This window comes from Anolis carolinensis, chromosome 3, assembly GCF_035594765.1.
Source record: "Anolis carolinensis isolate JA03-04 chromosome 3, rAnoCar3.1.pri, whole genome shotgun sequence".
Classification (NCBI taxonomy): domain Eukaryota; kingdom Metazoa; phylum Chordata; class Lepidosauria; order Squamata; family Dactyloidae; genus Anolis; species Anolis carolinensis.
The window spans coordinates 163,003,644-163,021,847 of NC_085843.1; the positions used below are offsets into that span (position 1 = coordinate 163,003,644).

Here is an 18,204-nt window from a genome sequence, read left to right on the forward strand (position 1 = left end):
CCTATGTGTTTGTGTAATGAGGCAGCACTAAGAACTGATTTGGTTGACTGGAGCATATAATATCATCCCTATTACTTATTCTGCTTTGTATTTTTTATGAGATAGTAGGAGAAAGGAAATTATATTCTAATTCCATTACTGTTGGGAATGTAATCCACTGGGAATAATTTCAGTCTTTTCGGCTCTAACCGAGTCTTCTGGGCTGTTGACAACTGCAAGTTCAAATTTGCGCCTCTACAAATGTGGATTGTATCCTTGCTTTGGTTCTTGCCTATGTCATCTCTGCTCTCTATACAATTTTGAAAATGTAGTATACCACATTAAGTCTACATTTTGCACTGAATTATCTGAAAGATCTGCTTCATGCTCCAAACTATTTGTGTGACGATATGAACATGAAAATTATGATGATGCTATGGTTGCATAATTATTATTTCTTTATTTGCTACATTTATATGCCGCCCTTCTCACCCTGAAGGGGACTCAGAGCGGTTTACAAATTAAATTTACATACAATATTATATTAGCATAGTACAATACTGGTAATAAATTACTATATTGTACTGTATCAATATATTGTAATATTATTAGTAATATTACATGTAAAATATAATATATAATTAATATTATTATATTGTATTATTAGTATTATATCGTATTACAATATCATGGATAAAGTAAAAACAGGTGACCTTTTTGTGCCCATAGTTGAGAAAATTTGTGAAATCAAAACTGTCTTATGTTACTGCAGACGCTGTACCACCTACTTACATACTTCATTTTGTGTGTGTCAGGAGCGACTTGAGAAACTGCAATTTGCTTCTGGTGTGAGAGAATTGGCCGTCTGCAAGGACGTTGCACAGGGGATGCCCAGATTTTGTTGTTTTATCATCCTTGTGGGAGGCTTCTCATGTCTCCGCACGGGGAGCTGGAGATGACAGGGCGAGCTCACCCATTTTCCCCAGATTTGGACCGCCAACCTGTCAGTCAGCAGTCCTGCCAGCACAAGGGTTTAACCCATTGCACCACCGGGGACTCCACAAAGATGGTAACCTGTCCCAAACTCCATTTTATTTCCTGCCAACATTTTAGGCTTGCCTTCTCACAGACATCATCTCAGTCTAAAGAGATGGTAGAGGCGTGAGGATTGTAATAATTGCTACTGACTCCACTCTTTGTGTGTTCACAGATAAAGTATCGAGAAGAGGGTGAAAGGTTCAAATCTGTTTTTCACTGGGATATGAAATCCAAAGATATGGAAATTGCACGAAAAATGCAACAATTTAAAAGTCAGGTATGTACCCATGAACATCTGCCTCCCCTGGTTTACTGTTTATGAACTTATCATTTCTATGCCATCACATCTTCATTTGAATTGTGCAAAAATCTGTATTGGTTCTGCTTTGGCTTTCTCCATATGCTTCCAAGTATTCTGGCCCTCCAAATACTCTGTGGGCTGGTCCACGGTTGATGTTTTGGTGTAAAAGCCGTTTGGTTCTTTGAGGATGGTACCAAGAGAGTACTTTGTAGGACAGGCCATCTCTGGTCTGGGTTGAGATGCTGGTGGTTTCATCAGAAGATCAGACATGCCATCATACAAAAGTTTAGTATGCTATACTTAGGATCATCAGGTTGCAGTCCTATACTCTCTGGCCTGTTGACCAAGCCCACTTAATTTAGTAGGACTCATTTCTATCAGTCTATATCCCTCTCAGGAACAAAGGAGTGGGGAGAGAAGGAATTCCCCCTGCTCTTCTCAATCACTCTATTGCTCGGCTGGCATCACTGTGCTGTGCCACAATTTGAACTTCCCCCCAACTTTAGTTAACATGTGGAAAGGTTGTGTTAAAGTGACCTTGCCCCACATTATAGCAGATCAGCCCCTTGCAGCATTTGGCTGCCACAAGACTGTTCTGACTCTGCACCAACTGAAATGGTCAGTGTAAATGTGGCCCCATGCCACGCAGGATTAGGATCATGTTTCTCTCACAGGTTTAAAGTCATTTGTTGGTCCCGACTAAATCCAATGGTTAATTCATTCAATCAACTACTAACAATATTACAATATAGTGTTATAGCACAACATAGCAATATATAATGCCTATATTGTGCTATACAAATAATATAATATACTGTATGTACATATGACTTGTAAGCCGCCCTGAGTCCCCTTCAGGGTGAGAAGGGCAGGATATAAATTTCACAAATAAATAATAATAATAATAATAATAATAATAATAATAATAATAATTTTATGTTTATACCCCACCCCATCTCCCCAAGGGGACTCGAGGTGGTTTCCATGGGGCCAATCCCAGACAATATAAAGCTCAACAATAAAAACAAACCATAAACAAATAAAATCATATATACCCATAAACAATAAGCACACTTTGATAAAAACCTGGGTTGGCTCCTAAAAGGGGTAGTGGGCCAGAAAAGTGCAAATAGTTTTGTACGGTACTGATTAAGAAAGAGGTAGGTACCAGGGACTATTATCCCATTAAGAGGCTGGAGAAGGCATACACCTAAAGACTATATATGGCTAAGGAGTAAAAATACTATAAAAATAGAATGGACAAAAAGGGCAATCCCAAACTAAGGCCAAAAGCCTGTTGGAAGAGCCAAGTTTTCAGGCTCTTCCGAAAAATAAGGAGGGTAGGGGCCTGCCTAATCTCCCTGGGGAGAGAGTTCCAGAGCTGGGGGGCTACTATGGAGAAGGCCCTCTCCCTCGTCCCCACCAACCGCAATTGCAACGGTGGTGGGATAAAGAGGAGGGCCTCCCCTGATGACCTGAGAGACCATGCAGGTTCTATACAATGGGCTTTATAGGTGATAACCTGCACCTTGAATTGGGCTCGGAAAAGAAACGGCAGCCAATGGAGTTCCTTAACCTTAAATAAATGGTTAATTCATTCAATCAGTGGAATGTATGCAAGTGTTGAGGCACCACCTTCCCATTTAGTGAATGTCTACTCTACTCAGAACTAATAGTTGACCTTAAAGACAGACACCTTAATCAAAATCAAATTAACTAGAATGTAAATACAAAATACTTTTATTTCTTTGAGTTTAGCTGATTTTGAAAAAAAATTTTTTTTCCAAGTTATAGTATTGGGATTAGAGGGCCAGAATTTCACGGGTAGCCTATAGTTCCAAAAAAGAAAGGAATTGCTGGGAATGTTTTCCATTAAAACACCAGTTGAATTTGCAAATTCATTTCAGAAGTGTAGAAACAACCAGGGGAGAGGGGTTGCGAGAAACAGAAAATACAATGTGGTTACATTCACACATGAAATTATGAATGCCACCTACTTACAGACCTAACTCCAACATTTTTAGAGTTGAAGTCAACATTTTTTTTCCACTGAGTTCATAACTTACCATGCATTATGTTCTTTTTAGAAAGATTATGAGGAGAGTGATTCGTGGTACTCAGAAAACATTTCAGACTCCAAAATGGTGAAACTGGCTCAAGCACAAAACACTCTTAGTAATGTAAGTGACACTGCATTTTATAACAGGTTTCTTTGTGAGAGAATGTCATTTGAATAAGCTTAGATATGAAAATAGGTTGAGGAAATCCATTTTTGCCCTAGAGTCTATCAGATCATGCATACTAAGAACCTTCCCAGAGCGTCAACCTGTTGTGAGCAATTTAGATAGGGCATGATGTGATTGATTTTGGGGCCAAAGGGTATATCTTATGTCTGATTGTGGGTAATTATTTCTATATTCCAGAGCCTTCTTATGCCTCACCCGCTGGAGAGGTCAAATAGGGTATAAGTGACTAAATCAAGGGAGAAAATGAGGAAATGTTCTTTCTTGAGTAAATGTGTCTTAAGATCCAAGCTGTAGTAATTATAATACCTTACACAAAGAAATGCTGTGCCTTTTCTGTCTCTGCCATTCAAACAGAAGTCTCCTCCTTTAAAAATTGGTTACTTTCAAAATAATATTTCAAATTCTGTCAAGGACAGAACGCCACAAGGTTCAAGATAACAGAGTTTATTGGATTACAGAACTCAAAAATGCCCGTAAAATACAAGGGCCAGGCAGTATTAGCCTTTAGGAGCAAAAAGGGGCAAGGAAAAACATTCAAAAGATAAACCGGATTAAACCGGAGTTTAATCCGGGTAAAAACAAACTGCTTGCTTCAGCCTGGGGATAAACAAAACAAAAGCCGAGGAACAAAAGATACAAAAGAATGCAACTAATTGGCAGCAGATTCCTCTCTGCTGCCAACACTGTGCTTAGAGTAACTTGCGTCGCTCCCACACACACAGCAGACAGGATTTCCAACACGAACAGATCAGCCAAGGATTGTAGCAGTAGAGTAGACCCAGTTCCTTTCCGTAGATCAAAGCCAGAAGCAGACGTTTGTAGATTCAAAGTCCAAGAAGGGGGGGAAGACAAGCCGTGGTCAGTTCAGTCCGAGTTTTCAAAACAGGAGATGGCGTCCATCAAGAAGACGACGGAAGGTCAAGCTAATAAGAGTAAGCACAAGTTTGCACAAACAAATGCCCACACAATTCCTCCCGCCGTCTGACCCTGAATTCCAAAACAACTTACGTCTCAGCACAGGAAAACACACCAGTCTTCAGGAAAGCGTCCCACACAGATCCCAAGCGTTCGTCCAGATTACCTTGCCCAACGCAATTTGCAATTGCTCCCAAGCCCCATTTTATGCCAGTTACAAATCCTCATCACTGTCAGCTGTCCTCCTTAACCCGGGCGTTTCCTCATCACTTTCCTCATCAGAGCTGGAACACCTCTGACTACGCCCCACAGCATCTCCAGCTGTGGATCCCGTCCCATCCCTCCAGCTAAGCCATGGGTCTAATCCTGAAGGTCCCCATTCATCTTCTATCCCATCATGACCAGTGGCACCCAATTCCTCCCTTACCCGAGTCCAATCCATCTCATCCTCCTCCGAGCTAACCAGCCCCTCCTCCATTCTCTCCGTAAACCCCTCAAAAGACTCTTCGTCAGATGGTGCTGCAAAAATGTCTCGCAGTCTTTTTCTTTCTCGCTCCTCGAGAGTATCTGACTCTCGAGGAGTCTTACGCCCACGTCTGTCAGTAACAGAGCCATGAGGCTCAATCATAACACTATCCCCTCTCACAAAGGCCTCCTCCCCCGATGGCGGAGAAATGGCAGTGATACCCTCCGCTATAGCACCACGACGACTAGAGGTATCTAGTTTCAACAGCGAACGATGAAAGACTGGATGGACCTTTAAACTAGACGGTAAACGCAAACGAAACGCAACGGAAGAAATCTTTTTAACGATAGGAAAGGGACCCAAATATCGCGGCGCAAACTTTCCCCCAGCCTGTTTAATATGTTTGGAAGATAACCACACCAAATCCCCTTCTTCCAACTCCTCCCCTGCCTGCCTGTGGCGGTCAGCCTGAGTCTTTTGCGTTGCCTTAGCTTCCAACAGTAAGCGACGGGCAACATCATGCAATGCAGCCATTTCCGAAGAGCGGTACACAGGGTCCGAAGAGACCACATTGGTCGACGGCGCCACACCTCCCCGTGGGTGAAAACCATAAGTTAGCTCAAATGGCGTATGCTGACTAGACGTGTGCACCGCATTATTGTAAGCGAACTCCGCCACCGGTAACCACTTCACCCAAGCCGTGGGTTGATCTAAACAAAAACAACGCAAATACTGCTCTAAGAGCCCATTAACCCGTTCCGACTGTCCATCCGTCTGCGGATGAAAGGCTGAAGAAACGTTTAACTTAGTCCCTAAGCACTCATGGAAATGTTTCCAAAAGCGTGACACAAATTGCGGAGCCCTATCTGAAATAATCACCTCGGGTGCTCCGTGCAAACGATAGATGTGCTTAGTAAATAGTAAGGCCAACGTAGGGGCCGCCGGAATGGTTGAACAAGGAATAAAATGAGCCAGTTTGCTAAATAAATCCACCACCACCCAAATACAAGTATAACCCCCAGACTTAGGCAAATCTGAAATAAAATCCATGGAAATGATTTGCCATGGCCTCTCCGGAACAGGTAGAGACGACAGCAACCCTCTAGGGCGCCCAACAGGCGTCTTACTCTGCTGGCAAACAGCGCAGCTGTCACAAAAGCGCAGAATGTCTTGCCGCATCTTTGGCCACCAGTAGCTCCTGGTGATAAGCTGTACGGTCTTGAACCTGCCAAAGTGCCCAGCCATGGGTTCGTCATGGTGGGCTCTAATCACCTCCAACCTGAGGGCCCCCACTGGTACGTAGACCTGCCCCCTGCGTACCAATACTCCGTCTTGATCTTGTAGATGCGGCAGTATTGTACGGTTACCTGCTGATAGCAGCATCAGTTGCTCCTGAGTCCACACATCATCCCTCTGAGCCTCAAGGATCTGGTCATGTAACCCAAGCTCATTATCTACAACACATAGAGAGGCAGTAGGCAAGATGGTCTGACATACTACCTGCTCATTGGTCTTAAACTCCGGCTTGCGGGATAAAGCATCGGCCCGCAAGTTTGCCTTCCCCTCCACGAACTGCACCTTGAAGTTAAACCTGGAGAAAAACAAAGCCCATCGGATTTGACGCTGGTTTAACTTCTTTGCTGTTTGTAAGTGCTCTAAATTCTTGTGATCAGATCTGACCACGATCTGGTGCCGTGCCCCTTCAAGCCAGTGCCGCCACACCTCAAACGCCACCTTAATCGCCAACAACTCCTTCTCCCATATGGTATAGTTCTGCTCGAAGGGTGTTAGTTGCCGCGAGTAAAATCCACAGGGACGCAAGGTCCCTGAGGAATCCTTCTGAGACAATACAGCCCCCAATGCGTAGCTAGAAGCGTCCGCTTCTACCACGAACGGTTTGTCAACATCAGGATGTGTTAGTATGTTGTCCGATTGAAAACTAGACTTAAGTTGTAGAAACGCATCGTGAGCTTCCCGCCCCCACACAAATGGCTGTTTCTTACGCAGGAGCTGCGTCAAAGGTACCGTGAGCTTTGCAAAATTCGGAATAAACTCCCGGTAGTAATTAGCGAAACCTAAGAACCTTTGTACATCCTTCTTAGTCTTTAGCTCCTGCCATGAGTTAACGGCGTCGACCTTATGTGGATCCATTTTAAGTTCCCTACCTGACACTACATGACCTAGGAACTCCACTTCAGGCACATGAAAGACGCACTTGGAAGCCTTGGCGAAAAGCCCATTAGCCCGCAGACGGTGCAGAACCTGCTTGACATGTTGACGATGTTCTTTCTCGTCCTTAGAAAAAATCAAGATATCATCCAAATAAATCACTAAAAATTGGTCAATTAGGTCCCTGAACACATCGTTCATGAACCTCTGGAAGACCGCAGGAGCGTTGCAAAGTCCGAAAGGCATGACTCGGAACTCGTGGCATCCGAAACACGTGTTAAATGCCGTCTTCCATTCATCCCCTTCCCGTATACGGATTAAGTTATATGCCCCCCGCAGGTCAAGCTTGGTAAAAACCTTAGCCCCTTGCACCCTTGATAATAGTTCCGAGATTAAAGGTAACGGGTACCTATCCCGAATGGTGTATTTGTTTAGGATCCGATAGTCGCAGACCAGCCTAAGTTCCCCAGTCTTTTTGGCTACAAAGAATACTGGTGCCGCAGTTGGAGAGCTAGATGGGCGAATAAACCCCTTGGCTAAATTTTCATCTAGAAACTCCCTCAAAGCTTGCCTTTCCGGTACAGTCAAGGCATACAGCCTTCCTGCTGGCAATTTCGCACCTTCTGCTAACTTGATGGCGCAATCATATGGCCTGTGCGGTGGTAATTTGTCCGCTTCTCTTTTACAAAATACATCAGAGAACTCTCCATACTCAGCAGGCACTCCCTCCATATCAGATTGAGTAACATTCAGAGTGCAACAATCCTGCCTCTTTAAGGTCACTTTACGTGTCGCCCAATCTACTTGTGGGTTTACTACAGCTAGCCAATCCATCCCCAGGATCACATCATATCTAGGCAAACTCGTAATATCCCACACAAACGTTCCCGTTACTCCCTGCACCTCCCACATTACTGCTGAGGTTTCATGGTTAACCACCCCAGTCTCCAGCAGTCTCCCATCTGCTCCTTCCACCCACACGTCGCATGCCTTGCGCACTCTAGGAATGCCATGCTTCTTAGCAAACTCAATATCTACATAAGAGACCGTAGCCCCTGAGTCCAGCAGTGCCAAAGTAGAAACAAGTTCCCTTCCCCCAACAGATAATGTAATGGGTACGAAAACATGCTTCCTCCCCTCAGTTGACTGCTTGAGGAGCCCTAGTGCGTTGGACTCACGTCGCACTAGGGCTGGCCTTTTCCCGAAAGCTGAGAAGGTTTCACATTACAGTTTTTGGCAAAATGCCCCGCATTCCCACAGTACAAACACAACCCCAGCTGCCTCCTACGGCTCCTTTCCTCTGTAGACAGCTTTTTAAAGACCCCAAGCTCCATAGGCTCTTCCCCCATCACCACAGGTGCCCTGGTAATATGCATGGGTGGCGCACACATTGCTTTCGAGTGTTTACGAGCCTCGAACCTTGCGTCTAAACGCAGCACCTTAGCTACTAAGGCGTCCCAATTTTCAGCCGGCTCCAAGCGTGCTAATTCATCCTGGAGCATATCACTTAACCCGGCAGTAAATAAAAGCATGAATGCATTTTCCCCCCAATCCAGCTGGTGGCGATACAAGTTAAACTTATTTAAGTAATCCAAAACAGTCCCCTTTCCCTGTTTCAACCGATACAGAGCCCACCCAGCATTCTCCGTGCGGAGAGGATCCCCAAAAGTGTCAGTTAATAACTTTTTGAAATTATTCAAATTGTCCTTGACTGGGTCATTTCCCAAAATTAAATTAGTGGCCCATTGTCCTGCGGGACCGGTCAACAAACTCAAAATAAAGGCCACCTTGCTAGTGTCTGTAGGAAAAGCATGAGCACTGAGCTGGGAAAAATAAAGCTCCACTTGTGCCAAAAAGGTTGGCAACTTGCACCTGGTTCCGTCAAAGCGTTCAGGAGTCAAAACATGTCCTTTCACAGCATGAGCTGCTTGGCTGACGGTAAAAGCCGTTTGTAATTGGTCAAATTTGGCCCTTAACTCCTCCATCGTCTTCCTGACGGGTTTATTGCTGCAATAAACTTTTTATGGCGTTGGGCAATCTGTCAAGGACAGAACGCCACAAGGTTCAAGATAACAGAGTTTATTGGATTACAGAACTCAAAAATGCCCGTAAAATACAAGGGCCAGGCAGTATTAGCCTTTAGGAGCAAAAAGGGGCAAGGAAAAACATTCAAAAGATAAACCGGATTAAACCGGAGTTTAATCCGGGTAAAAACAAACTGCTTGCTTCAGCCTGGGGATAAACAAAACAAAAGCCGAGGAACAAAAGATACAAAAGAATGCAACTAATTGGCAGCAGATTCCTCTCTGCTGCCAACACTGTGCTTAGAGTAACTTGCGTCGCTCCCACACACACAGCAGACAGGATTTCCAACACGAACAGATCAGCCAAGGATTGTAGCAGTAGAGTAGACCCAGTTCCTTTCCGTAGATCAAAGCCAGAAGCAGACGTTTGTAGATTCCAAGTCCAAGAAGGGGGGGAAGACAAGCCGTGGTCAGTTCAGTCCGAGTTTTCAAAACAGGAGATGGCGTCCGTCAAGAAGACGACGGAAGGTCAAGCTAATAAGAGTAAGCACAAGTTTGCACAAACAAATGCCCACACAATTCCTCCCGCCGTCTGACCCTGAATTCCAAAACAACTTACGTCTCAGCACAGGAAAACACACCAGTCTTCAGGAAAGCGTCCCACACAGATCCCAAGCGTTCGTCCAGATTACCTTGCCCAACGCAATTTGCAATTGCTCCCAAGCCCCATTTTATGCCAGTTACAAATCCTCATCACTGTCAGCTGTCCTCCTTAACCCGGGCGTTTCCTCATCACTTTCCTCATCAGAGCTGGAACACCTCTGACTACGCCCCACAGCATCTCCAGCTGTGGATCCCGTCCCATCCCTCCAGCTAAGCCATGGGTCTAATCCTGAAGGTCCCCATTCATCTTCTATCCCATCATGACCAGTGGCACCCAATTCCTCCCTTACCCGAGTCCAATCCATCTCATCCTCCTCCGAGCTAACCAGCCCCTCCTCCATTCTCTCCGTAAACCCCTCAAAAGACTCTTCGTCAGATGGTGCTGCAAAAATGTCTCGCAGTCTTTTTCTTTCTCGCTCCTCGAGAGTATCTGACTCTCGAGGAGTCTTACGCCTACGTCTGTCAGTAACAGAGCCATGAGGCTCAATCATAACACATTCGTTATATTTTTTGGGTATTGGCTAGAAATATTATTTTAATTTCATATCATTATAGTCTGTTGCATATTAATATTCATATTTCAAGATTGTTTATGTATTTGTAATAGGGTTTTTTTTGCTTTTTGTATATGCATATAAGCACACCACACTGAGTTTTTTTGGGCAGGGTTATTCCCAAGGAATTGTAAATGGAATTGCAGATTTAGAACTTTGTCACACAAGGAAGACAAACCTTGTCACATGATGCTGTGTGTATCCTACTATCAATTTGTCTCCCTGTCCCATGATTCCCTCATTCCTACCTATTGATGGATAAAATTCATTAATAGCTTCCCATCCCACTATGTTCCCACTACCTACTGTAGTCTCTTCTGCTTTTGTGCCATCATGCTGGCAGCAACGTCAATTTATTGGACAGGACTCTCCCTCCTTCACATCACTATTCCCAAAGTGTTTGCTTTGCATTTATCTTATATATATTGGCCAGTATTTTAAAATGCTAGAATTGCACAATTGTGCTAAAAATAAAAATAGTAAACTTAATGAACCATAGGGTCTGCTGGGTAAGGAGTAGTACAAGGAAGCTGGGGTTACGAGTGTGTTTTGAAGTCTTATCACAGAACCATTGCTTGAAGAGAGGTGTGATATTTACACTAATGCAACTGTTGCATCTCAGTGGGTTAGTGTGCTTAAAGTCCATAGTAGTGAATCAGCAGGATATCATCAAAAAGCAATTAATTTGATGAAATTTAACACTCAAATACTTATTTTCCTAGGTGAAATATACAGACGAAGGTGTGGATCAGAAGGGCAAGGGAAGCTTTCCTGCTTTGATTACTCCAGCTTATCAGATAGCTAAGAAGGCCAATCAGCTATCAAGTAATGTGAGTTTCCTGTAATGACAATCATAATCGCCATCACAATCTTCATCATCAAAAATGGCTCCTATGTCAGTGAGGCGTGTGAATACATGTTAGGTTTTAGTTGGTGCTTTGAAGATGAAATTGGTCCAGAAATTTGGACAGTTTCTTTAAAGTTGAGACTAAAACCCAGCATGGACTCACCATTCCATTGGCATGGAATCTGCTAGTCACTGGTAATATAAAGTATCCTATGTGCTAATAGCTATCTCATTGCTGAGTTTTGACTGATGTCATAAATAATAATAAACTCAGGATGGTTTCCAATAATAAAAACAACAAGTACATTACATAACCACATAAAACATAATATTAAAATAAGATAAAAAACTATACAATTAGATAATACAATAAACAACACTTACAAAGACGGAAAGTTGGAAAGCAAGTAAAAGGGATCAACATACTTCAGGGCTACTTTTTATGCTTGATAACCAAAGATACTGATAATTTGTAGAAATTATGATTAAAGGTCTAAAAATCAGCCCAACATATAAAGTATCTTTTCTCTTTTATTTAAATGGCACCTTGTCCTCTTTAGTTCTATCACAGGTTTAACAATATTTATTGACTGATGAATGTACTTTCTGGGCACTTTCTTCTTCGAACAAGACATCCGCATATGCTGTGTTCAATTAATGACTTGCATATAGTTCACAATATAAGAACAGAAAGTCCCCAAATTTATTCCAAGAATAAGACAAAAATAGCATTTGAATTAATTTAACATAAATTGAAAATGAAAGCATTTGGAATTGCTATTGATTAAACATGCAGGTCTGATGTTAAAGAGAGCTGTCTTCATCTAAATAAAAATATATCAAAGTTTTTATTGAATTTGAGGTCATTAGTTAACTTTAATAGGCTTCTGGACTGAAGACTCTAACACACTTACTGTTCTACTGCTATTTATTTTAACAAATAAAGCCAAGATATATTGTAATTCTAGGCTCTTTTCATCACTACAAGGTGCTACTTCTTTTGCATATGTAACCAAGGAATTGATATTCAGAGCTGAAAACTATGAAAATGAATGACCATTGCTCAAGTATCATTTACTTTTTTTGGCATTTGATTCCTGACACCAGGTTATATGATAGTAGTTAAGAACATAAGAAAAGCCATACTGAATTAGACGAGGCCCATCTCGTCAAGTATTATGTTTATGAGATGTCCACCGGAAGGAATAGAAAGAGATTTTTTTCCCTCACCTTCCCCAGCAATTGATTGTAGAGACTGAAACTAATCCTTACTAGAAACCATTGATTACTGTAACCTCTATGAATTTCAAAGTTTAAGTCCATGTTATATAATGAATAAAGATTCAAGTCTTGACCTAATTCTTCCAAATGTTTTCCCCTACCTAAGCAAGATAGGCTTTTTTGCACATTTTAATGCATTTTCCCTTTTCTATACTTTGCAAAAATTGAAAAAGTAATTCCCTGAAAATAGCATGTTCTGCACAACATATTGTGAAGGTCTACACAAAAATGTTCTTGTATATGAGGTTTTTCACAAAAAGTCCTTGCATCTGATTAACCTTATACTACATGACCATTTTCTAAAAAGGCCATGTCAAAATTCCTTTGCTCATCAAGGACAATAACATTTGAAAGGAAACAAATTGGTCACAACTGATAAAGTACATGAGAAAAGATGAAAATTTTACTATAAATAAGAATAAGAAACTAGGAAGAAAATCCTGTCCCTTCAATGTGATGAAGATGTTGATAATAAAACGCATTCAAGGCAACCTTCAAATCAGGCCCATGAGGAAGAGGAAGGAAGAAATTTGAAAATACCCCAATCCCTACACTACCCCCTCCTTCCTAAAAACCTACCCCAACTCCCCTTCTTTCACCCCACTAGGCTTACACACTTCTCCCAAGGCTCTCTTTTTATCTTTCTTTTCTTTTCTTTACTATGCTATGCCTTTTTATCCTTTTCCCTTTTGAAATAAATAAAAATCATTTTTTAAAAGTACAACATAACTTGCACTTTCGACCCAGTTTCTTTTGGAGCCAACCCAAGATTTTATCATTACATTTTTTGTATGTGATCTTTTATGACTTGTTTTTATTGTTGATTGACTTGTTTTATTGCTTTGTTTTTATATTGTTGATGTCCAGGCTTGGCCCCATGTAAGCCACCCCGAGTCCCTTTGGGGAGATGGGGCGGGGTATAAAAATAAAATTATTATTATTATTATTATTATTATTATTATTATTATTATTATTATTATTATTACTACATTTGGAAATATTATTTACCTAACTAGATAAGAAACACTTCTTTTCTTATCTTAAATTTTAATAGTTTAAAAATATTATTTGCCTCAATTCTTTTCCCTAGGTGGAGTATAAACGAGGGCATGAAGACCGTGTTTCCAAATTTACTAGTGTTGTAGATACTCCAGATATACTTCATGCTAAGTTTGGAGGGCAACTCATGAGTGATGTAAGTAGATAGGAAAAAGGAGATTGCATTTCCACTTACTTTAAATTCTCAGAATAACTGTGTCTATGTGATTTGAATTGTCTTGATTCCCCCCACCCAGTTAAAATACACAGAAGAGTATGAACAACACAGAGGGAAAGGCAGCTTCCCTGCTTTGATCACACCAGCGTACCAGATTGCTAAACGAGCCAATGAACTAGCTAGTGATGTAAGTTTTGATTTTAAATAATGTTTTTTCCATGTGTTATCATAAATGGAAGCAAATTATGGACTGTTTTGTGCAAAATTAAGCCCAGGTTTTTAAAATTCCAGACAGTGTTGTAGTAATGGAGTGCCCTGCAAAGAATGGTTGATAATGAGTTCTGTGGGTTGTTGTAGAATTTGCAATACTTCAAAAAGTGATGCTACTTGCAATAAACCACATTATCAGACATTTTACTGATTCCCAGGTTTATAGATAGAATCAAAATAATTGATGGTCCCAAACCAGTCAGTAATGCCTGGTAGACTGTGAAATCAGATTAAGACTTCTACTTATACTAAAAAAAAAGATGTCTAGAAATAAGAGGAGAACAAATACACTGAAATGACAATTATTAGTGATCAGAAACCCTATGATGCGAAGCAGGTGAAAATAATAATTTTTGCTGACATCCCATGCTTCTGAATGTTTCGGCAGAGGTAGATTTGTTACTGATTTGCTTCTGCGCCTAAAATAATTACTGGTGATCACCTTTTAAAGACATCCATAGTTAGGAGTCGTATTCCTTACCAAAGCCGCTGTGTCACCCTATTCAACACATAATAACCAACTGGAGAAGACATACTGTCTTTAAACCACTGAGTGATGCAATAGCTAAAGCAACAGTTTAATGGTTTCAGGAGAGATTGTGTATATCTAGTTGCTAATGAATGTGTGTGTGTAAGATTCATTTCTGCTAGTGTGTGTGTATAAGGTGTCACTTCTTATCTTGGTACCTGCTGCTTGACGTTGTTTTGTTATTCTGCATAATGGTAGGGCTGGCCCTGTCTTAGCTTTGTTTCTGATATATCCCTGGTTATAATAATAATAATAATAATAATAATAATAATAATAATAATAATAATAATAATAATAACAACAATAACTTTATACAATAACAAAGGGACTCGGGGCGGCTTACATGGGGCCTGGCCCGATAAAACAAACAAATAACAGTAACAAAGCAATAAAACAATTATCCCAGTAAAAAAAACATCAACATCAATAAAAACAATCATTAAAATCAACAAGCAGGATACAGTGTTAAAAACAGGAGACTAATTCGTAGATTCCAGGCAAAGTGCAGAGTGTTACGAAATAGGAAAGGGAAATTTCACAGTTGAATGGACAATAAAGTGCGGTATAAAATGGCAAGATAACAACAATGGGACTATTATGGAATGGACAGATAGATCAATCCAGCAACAACTAAACATCGAAGGCCTTTTGGAAGAGCCAGGTTTTTGGATTTAGTCTTATCATTTTGGACAAATTACATGGAGAATGATCTATTGGTTTTAAAACTTCATAAACATTGTCCTTCTACTCATATATCTATATGATCTTGGATAAATATGTTACTTTGCTTTATTGGTTTCAGGTTAAGTATCATCAAAGATATGAAAAAGAAATGAAGGGGAAAGCAAGTCAGTCTGTTGGTGCTTCAAAACAAATTATAGATCAGTTTGGTCAGGTAAGAAACAATAAACACTGATTCTTATACATTCTCATCCCAAAAATCTCAAAACCCAATGGCTTGTCTCTTAAATACCATGAGTACAGTTCTTCAATCTCTTTTAGAAAAGTTGAAGATATTCCAAGAGTGGCATGGGATGTCTTCTTATAGAACTTCACATAACTGTCCATTTTCATTATTGCTCATTTATTAATTTTCTACTTATGAATGTGTGTAATGTATGTGTTTAAGTGGTGAGACTTATTTCCATAACCCAGTTGCCCAATTATTTTTCTTTCGTGGGGATTCAGGCAGTCTAAATCTTCACAGAAAATATGAACAATAGATGAAACAAAAAGAGATAATTTGCAGATATTTCTGTCATCTACAAGCATAACTGAAACCTTTTAAAAGGTTACCTTGGTAAATATGAATAATGAACTGTGAAATTTAGCAAGATATTTTATTGTAAGAGTGGTATTAAATTTTACATTATTATTTCCTACTTTCTCCATAAAGTTATAATTAATAGAAAAAGTGAAATATATTGGTTAGAAATGCTGGCAATAAATAGATAACACAAAGAAATAAATACTGAATATTGAATATTTTCCAGGATTATATGGATGACTATGAAGAGCACAGAGGAAAAGGAAGCTTCCCTGCTATGATCACACCAGCATATCTAAACGCAAAGAAGGCAAATGACCTGGCAAGTGATGTAAGTATGAAACAAGAGGTATCAGTCATCATGGGCCAGATGCAAGAAATTGCTTAGTGATGTCTAGAAGGGTTCTTCTGTGTCATGCTCTTTGAACCACTAAAAGAAACCTATAAAAAGAGTGAGGCTCTAAGGGCTTTGAGTTGTCCTTGTGACACATCCATCGATGCCAAATATAACTGTTTACTGACAATGCTATTTTAAGAATACCCCACATATGGAACGACTGTTAGGCGTGTGAATTTGAGGGGGGTTTTTTTGTCCGAAATCTGACAAATTAATGTATTAAGTGGAATTTGCTGCAAAGTTTGTAAAACAAGATCTTTGTCATTACAATATTTTTTTTTTACTTATCTATCAAAACCTGTAAAAGAAGAATCATTTCAATAATGACCAGGATACAAACAACCACACAAGTAATGTCTAATTCCTCAAGGAGCTTAAGGCAACAACTTTCACCCAGTGCCACAAAACTATTATTAAAGCTGTGAAAATTTTGAAAGAGTAGTTCTTTACTGTAGAAAAGTTTAAAAAATCCACCCGTGTAACTTTGTGCACCTTTGCTATAGCCCTTCAAAAAGTTTAATTATTGTTTATGGCATGTCTTGATAAATGTCTGGGAGGGTAGCATTCTCAAATATCTAAACACCTGACTTTGACCAGACATGTAATAATAAATTCCCCAGATCCCTTAGCCAGCATGCAAGTAACTTCTCTAAGCTCTGGTTGCACTGATCTTTGACAAGCAGTCAAGAAAATGGAAAGACAGTTATACTCAGTAACTCCTTTGCGGTGTTCTGACCCTTTCCTTTCTTTTTCAGATAAAATACAAAAAAGACTTTTCACAGATGAAAGGAGCAGCTCACTATCATTCTCTCTCAGCCCAAGAAAACTTGGTTCTTAAACAAGCCCAGGATGTGAACAAGCTATACAGTGAGGTAAGAAAGTCAAATGTTCTTTGATGTTTGGAAAAATTATTTATGTTTAACTATTTCAGCAATTTACAGCAGCATCTCAGCAATGTTCTTCATAAAATGCTTTAAGGAGTTCTCTCTCTTATATATCATTAACAAAAAGTATATTGGGTTTTAAATCATTAAAGGACTAGGAACTCTGCGTCTCTATAACTGTACTGCAAATTCCAGCAGCCCTAGCCAATATACTAATGGTAAACTCAATGGTAAGCCGATGCTTACACAACTTGTCAAGCAACCCAAGGAACTATGGTATAGTTCACCTTAGGGTTGCCATAAGTCAGAAAAGATTTGAAGTTACATCTCCATAACTAGAGTCCAACAACATCCGTGGAGCCACAAGATTCCCACACTAGTGTTACTGATAGGCCTTTACAGAGGAAATGAATATACATTACAGCGGGTGGTGTAGCACCTTTGACACAAATACATGGCAGCAATGGTTTGAACACTGCTTTAGTATGACAAGTGGAATACTGAAACCATCTGAACTAGACCATTGCTTTTAAAAAGTGATTTCTGTTATGGGTTAAATCCAGTTTATGGACTTGTTAGGCAACAAGTTGTATGTTGTATTCATTAGGGCAGTGGCTCTCAACCTGGGATCCCCAGATGTTTTTGGCCTACAACTCCCAGAAATCCCAGCCAGTTTACCAGCTGATGGATTTCTGGGAGTTGAAGGCCAAAAACATCTTGGGACCCCAGGTTGAGAACCACTGCATTAGGGTATATTATTCTAGTTTTAGACTAAAATTGAATTTTGCTTCTGTTAAATCCAACCCTGGATTTCAGTGTCCATGTAGGAGCTCCCGATTGTGCAATGGGTTAAAACTGCTGACCAAAAGGTCAGTGGTTTGAATCCGAGGAGCGGGATGAACAGTTCCAGCTTCCCATGCGGGGCCACGAGAGAAGCCCCCCATAGGATGGTAAAACATCCGGGAGTCCTCTGGGCAATGTCCTTGCAGACAGCCAATTCTCTCACACCGAAAGCAACTTACAGTTTCTCAAGTCACTTGTTGCAGTCCAGGCAGCGAGAGCACTGAAAACCAACACAGAGACCAATAATCTTTTAATATCTTTATTAAAGCAAATAGTAATCCAAAAATGAAATGGTGGAAAAGTTGAGCAAGCAAT

At 40.5% G+C, this 18,204-nt stretch overlaps 1 protein-coding gene across 3 annotated transcripts in view; it reads left to right on the forward strand.

Moving 5' to 3' along the window:
• The window catches only part of nrap (nebulin related anchoring protein), a 93,511-nt gene that overhangs the window by 13,696 nt on the left and 61,611 nt on the right, over window positions 1-18,204 (forward strand). For all 3 annotated transcript variants that reach the window (XM_003223428.4, XM_062975710.1, XM_062975709.1), the window contains exons 4-11: window positions 1,190-1,294; window positions 3,406-3,498; window positions 11,078-11,185; window positions 13,574-13,678; window positions 13,779-13,886; window positions 15,301-15,393; window positions 15,992-16,096; window positions 16,918-17,034. In XM_003223428.4, coding sequence (XP_003223476.2) covers window positions 1,190-1,294; window positions 3,406-3,498; window positions 11,078-11,185; window positions 13,574-13,678; window positions 13,779-13,886; window positions 15,301-15,393; window positions 15,992-16,096; window positions 16,918-17,034 — 834 coding nt within the window. The remainder of the gene's footprint in view (window positions 1-1,189; window positions 1,295-3,405; window positions 3,499-11,077; window positions 11,186-13,573; window positions 13,679-13,778; window positions 13,887-15,300; window positions 15,394-15,991; window positions 16,097-16,917; window positions 17,035-18,204) is intronic.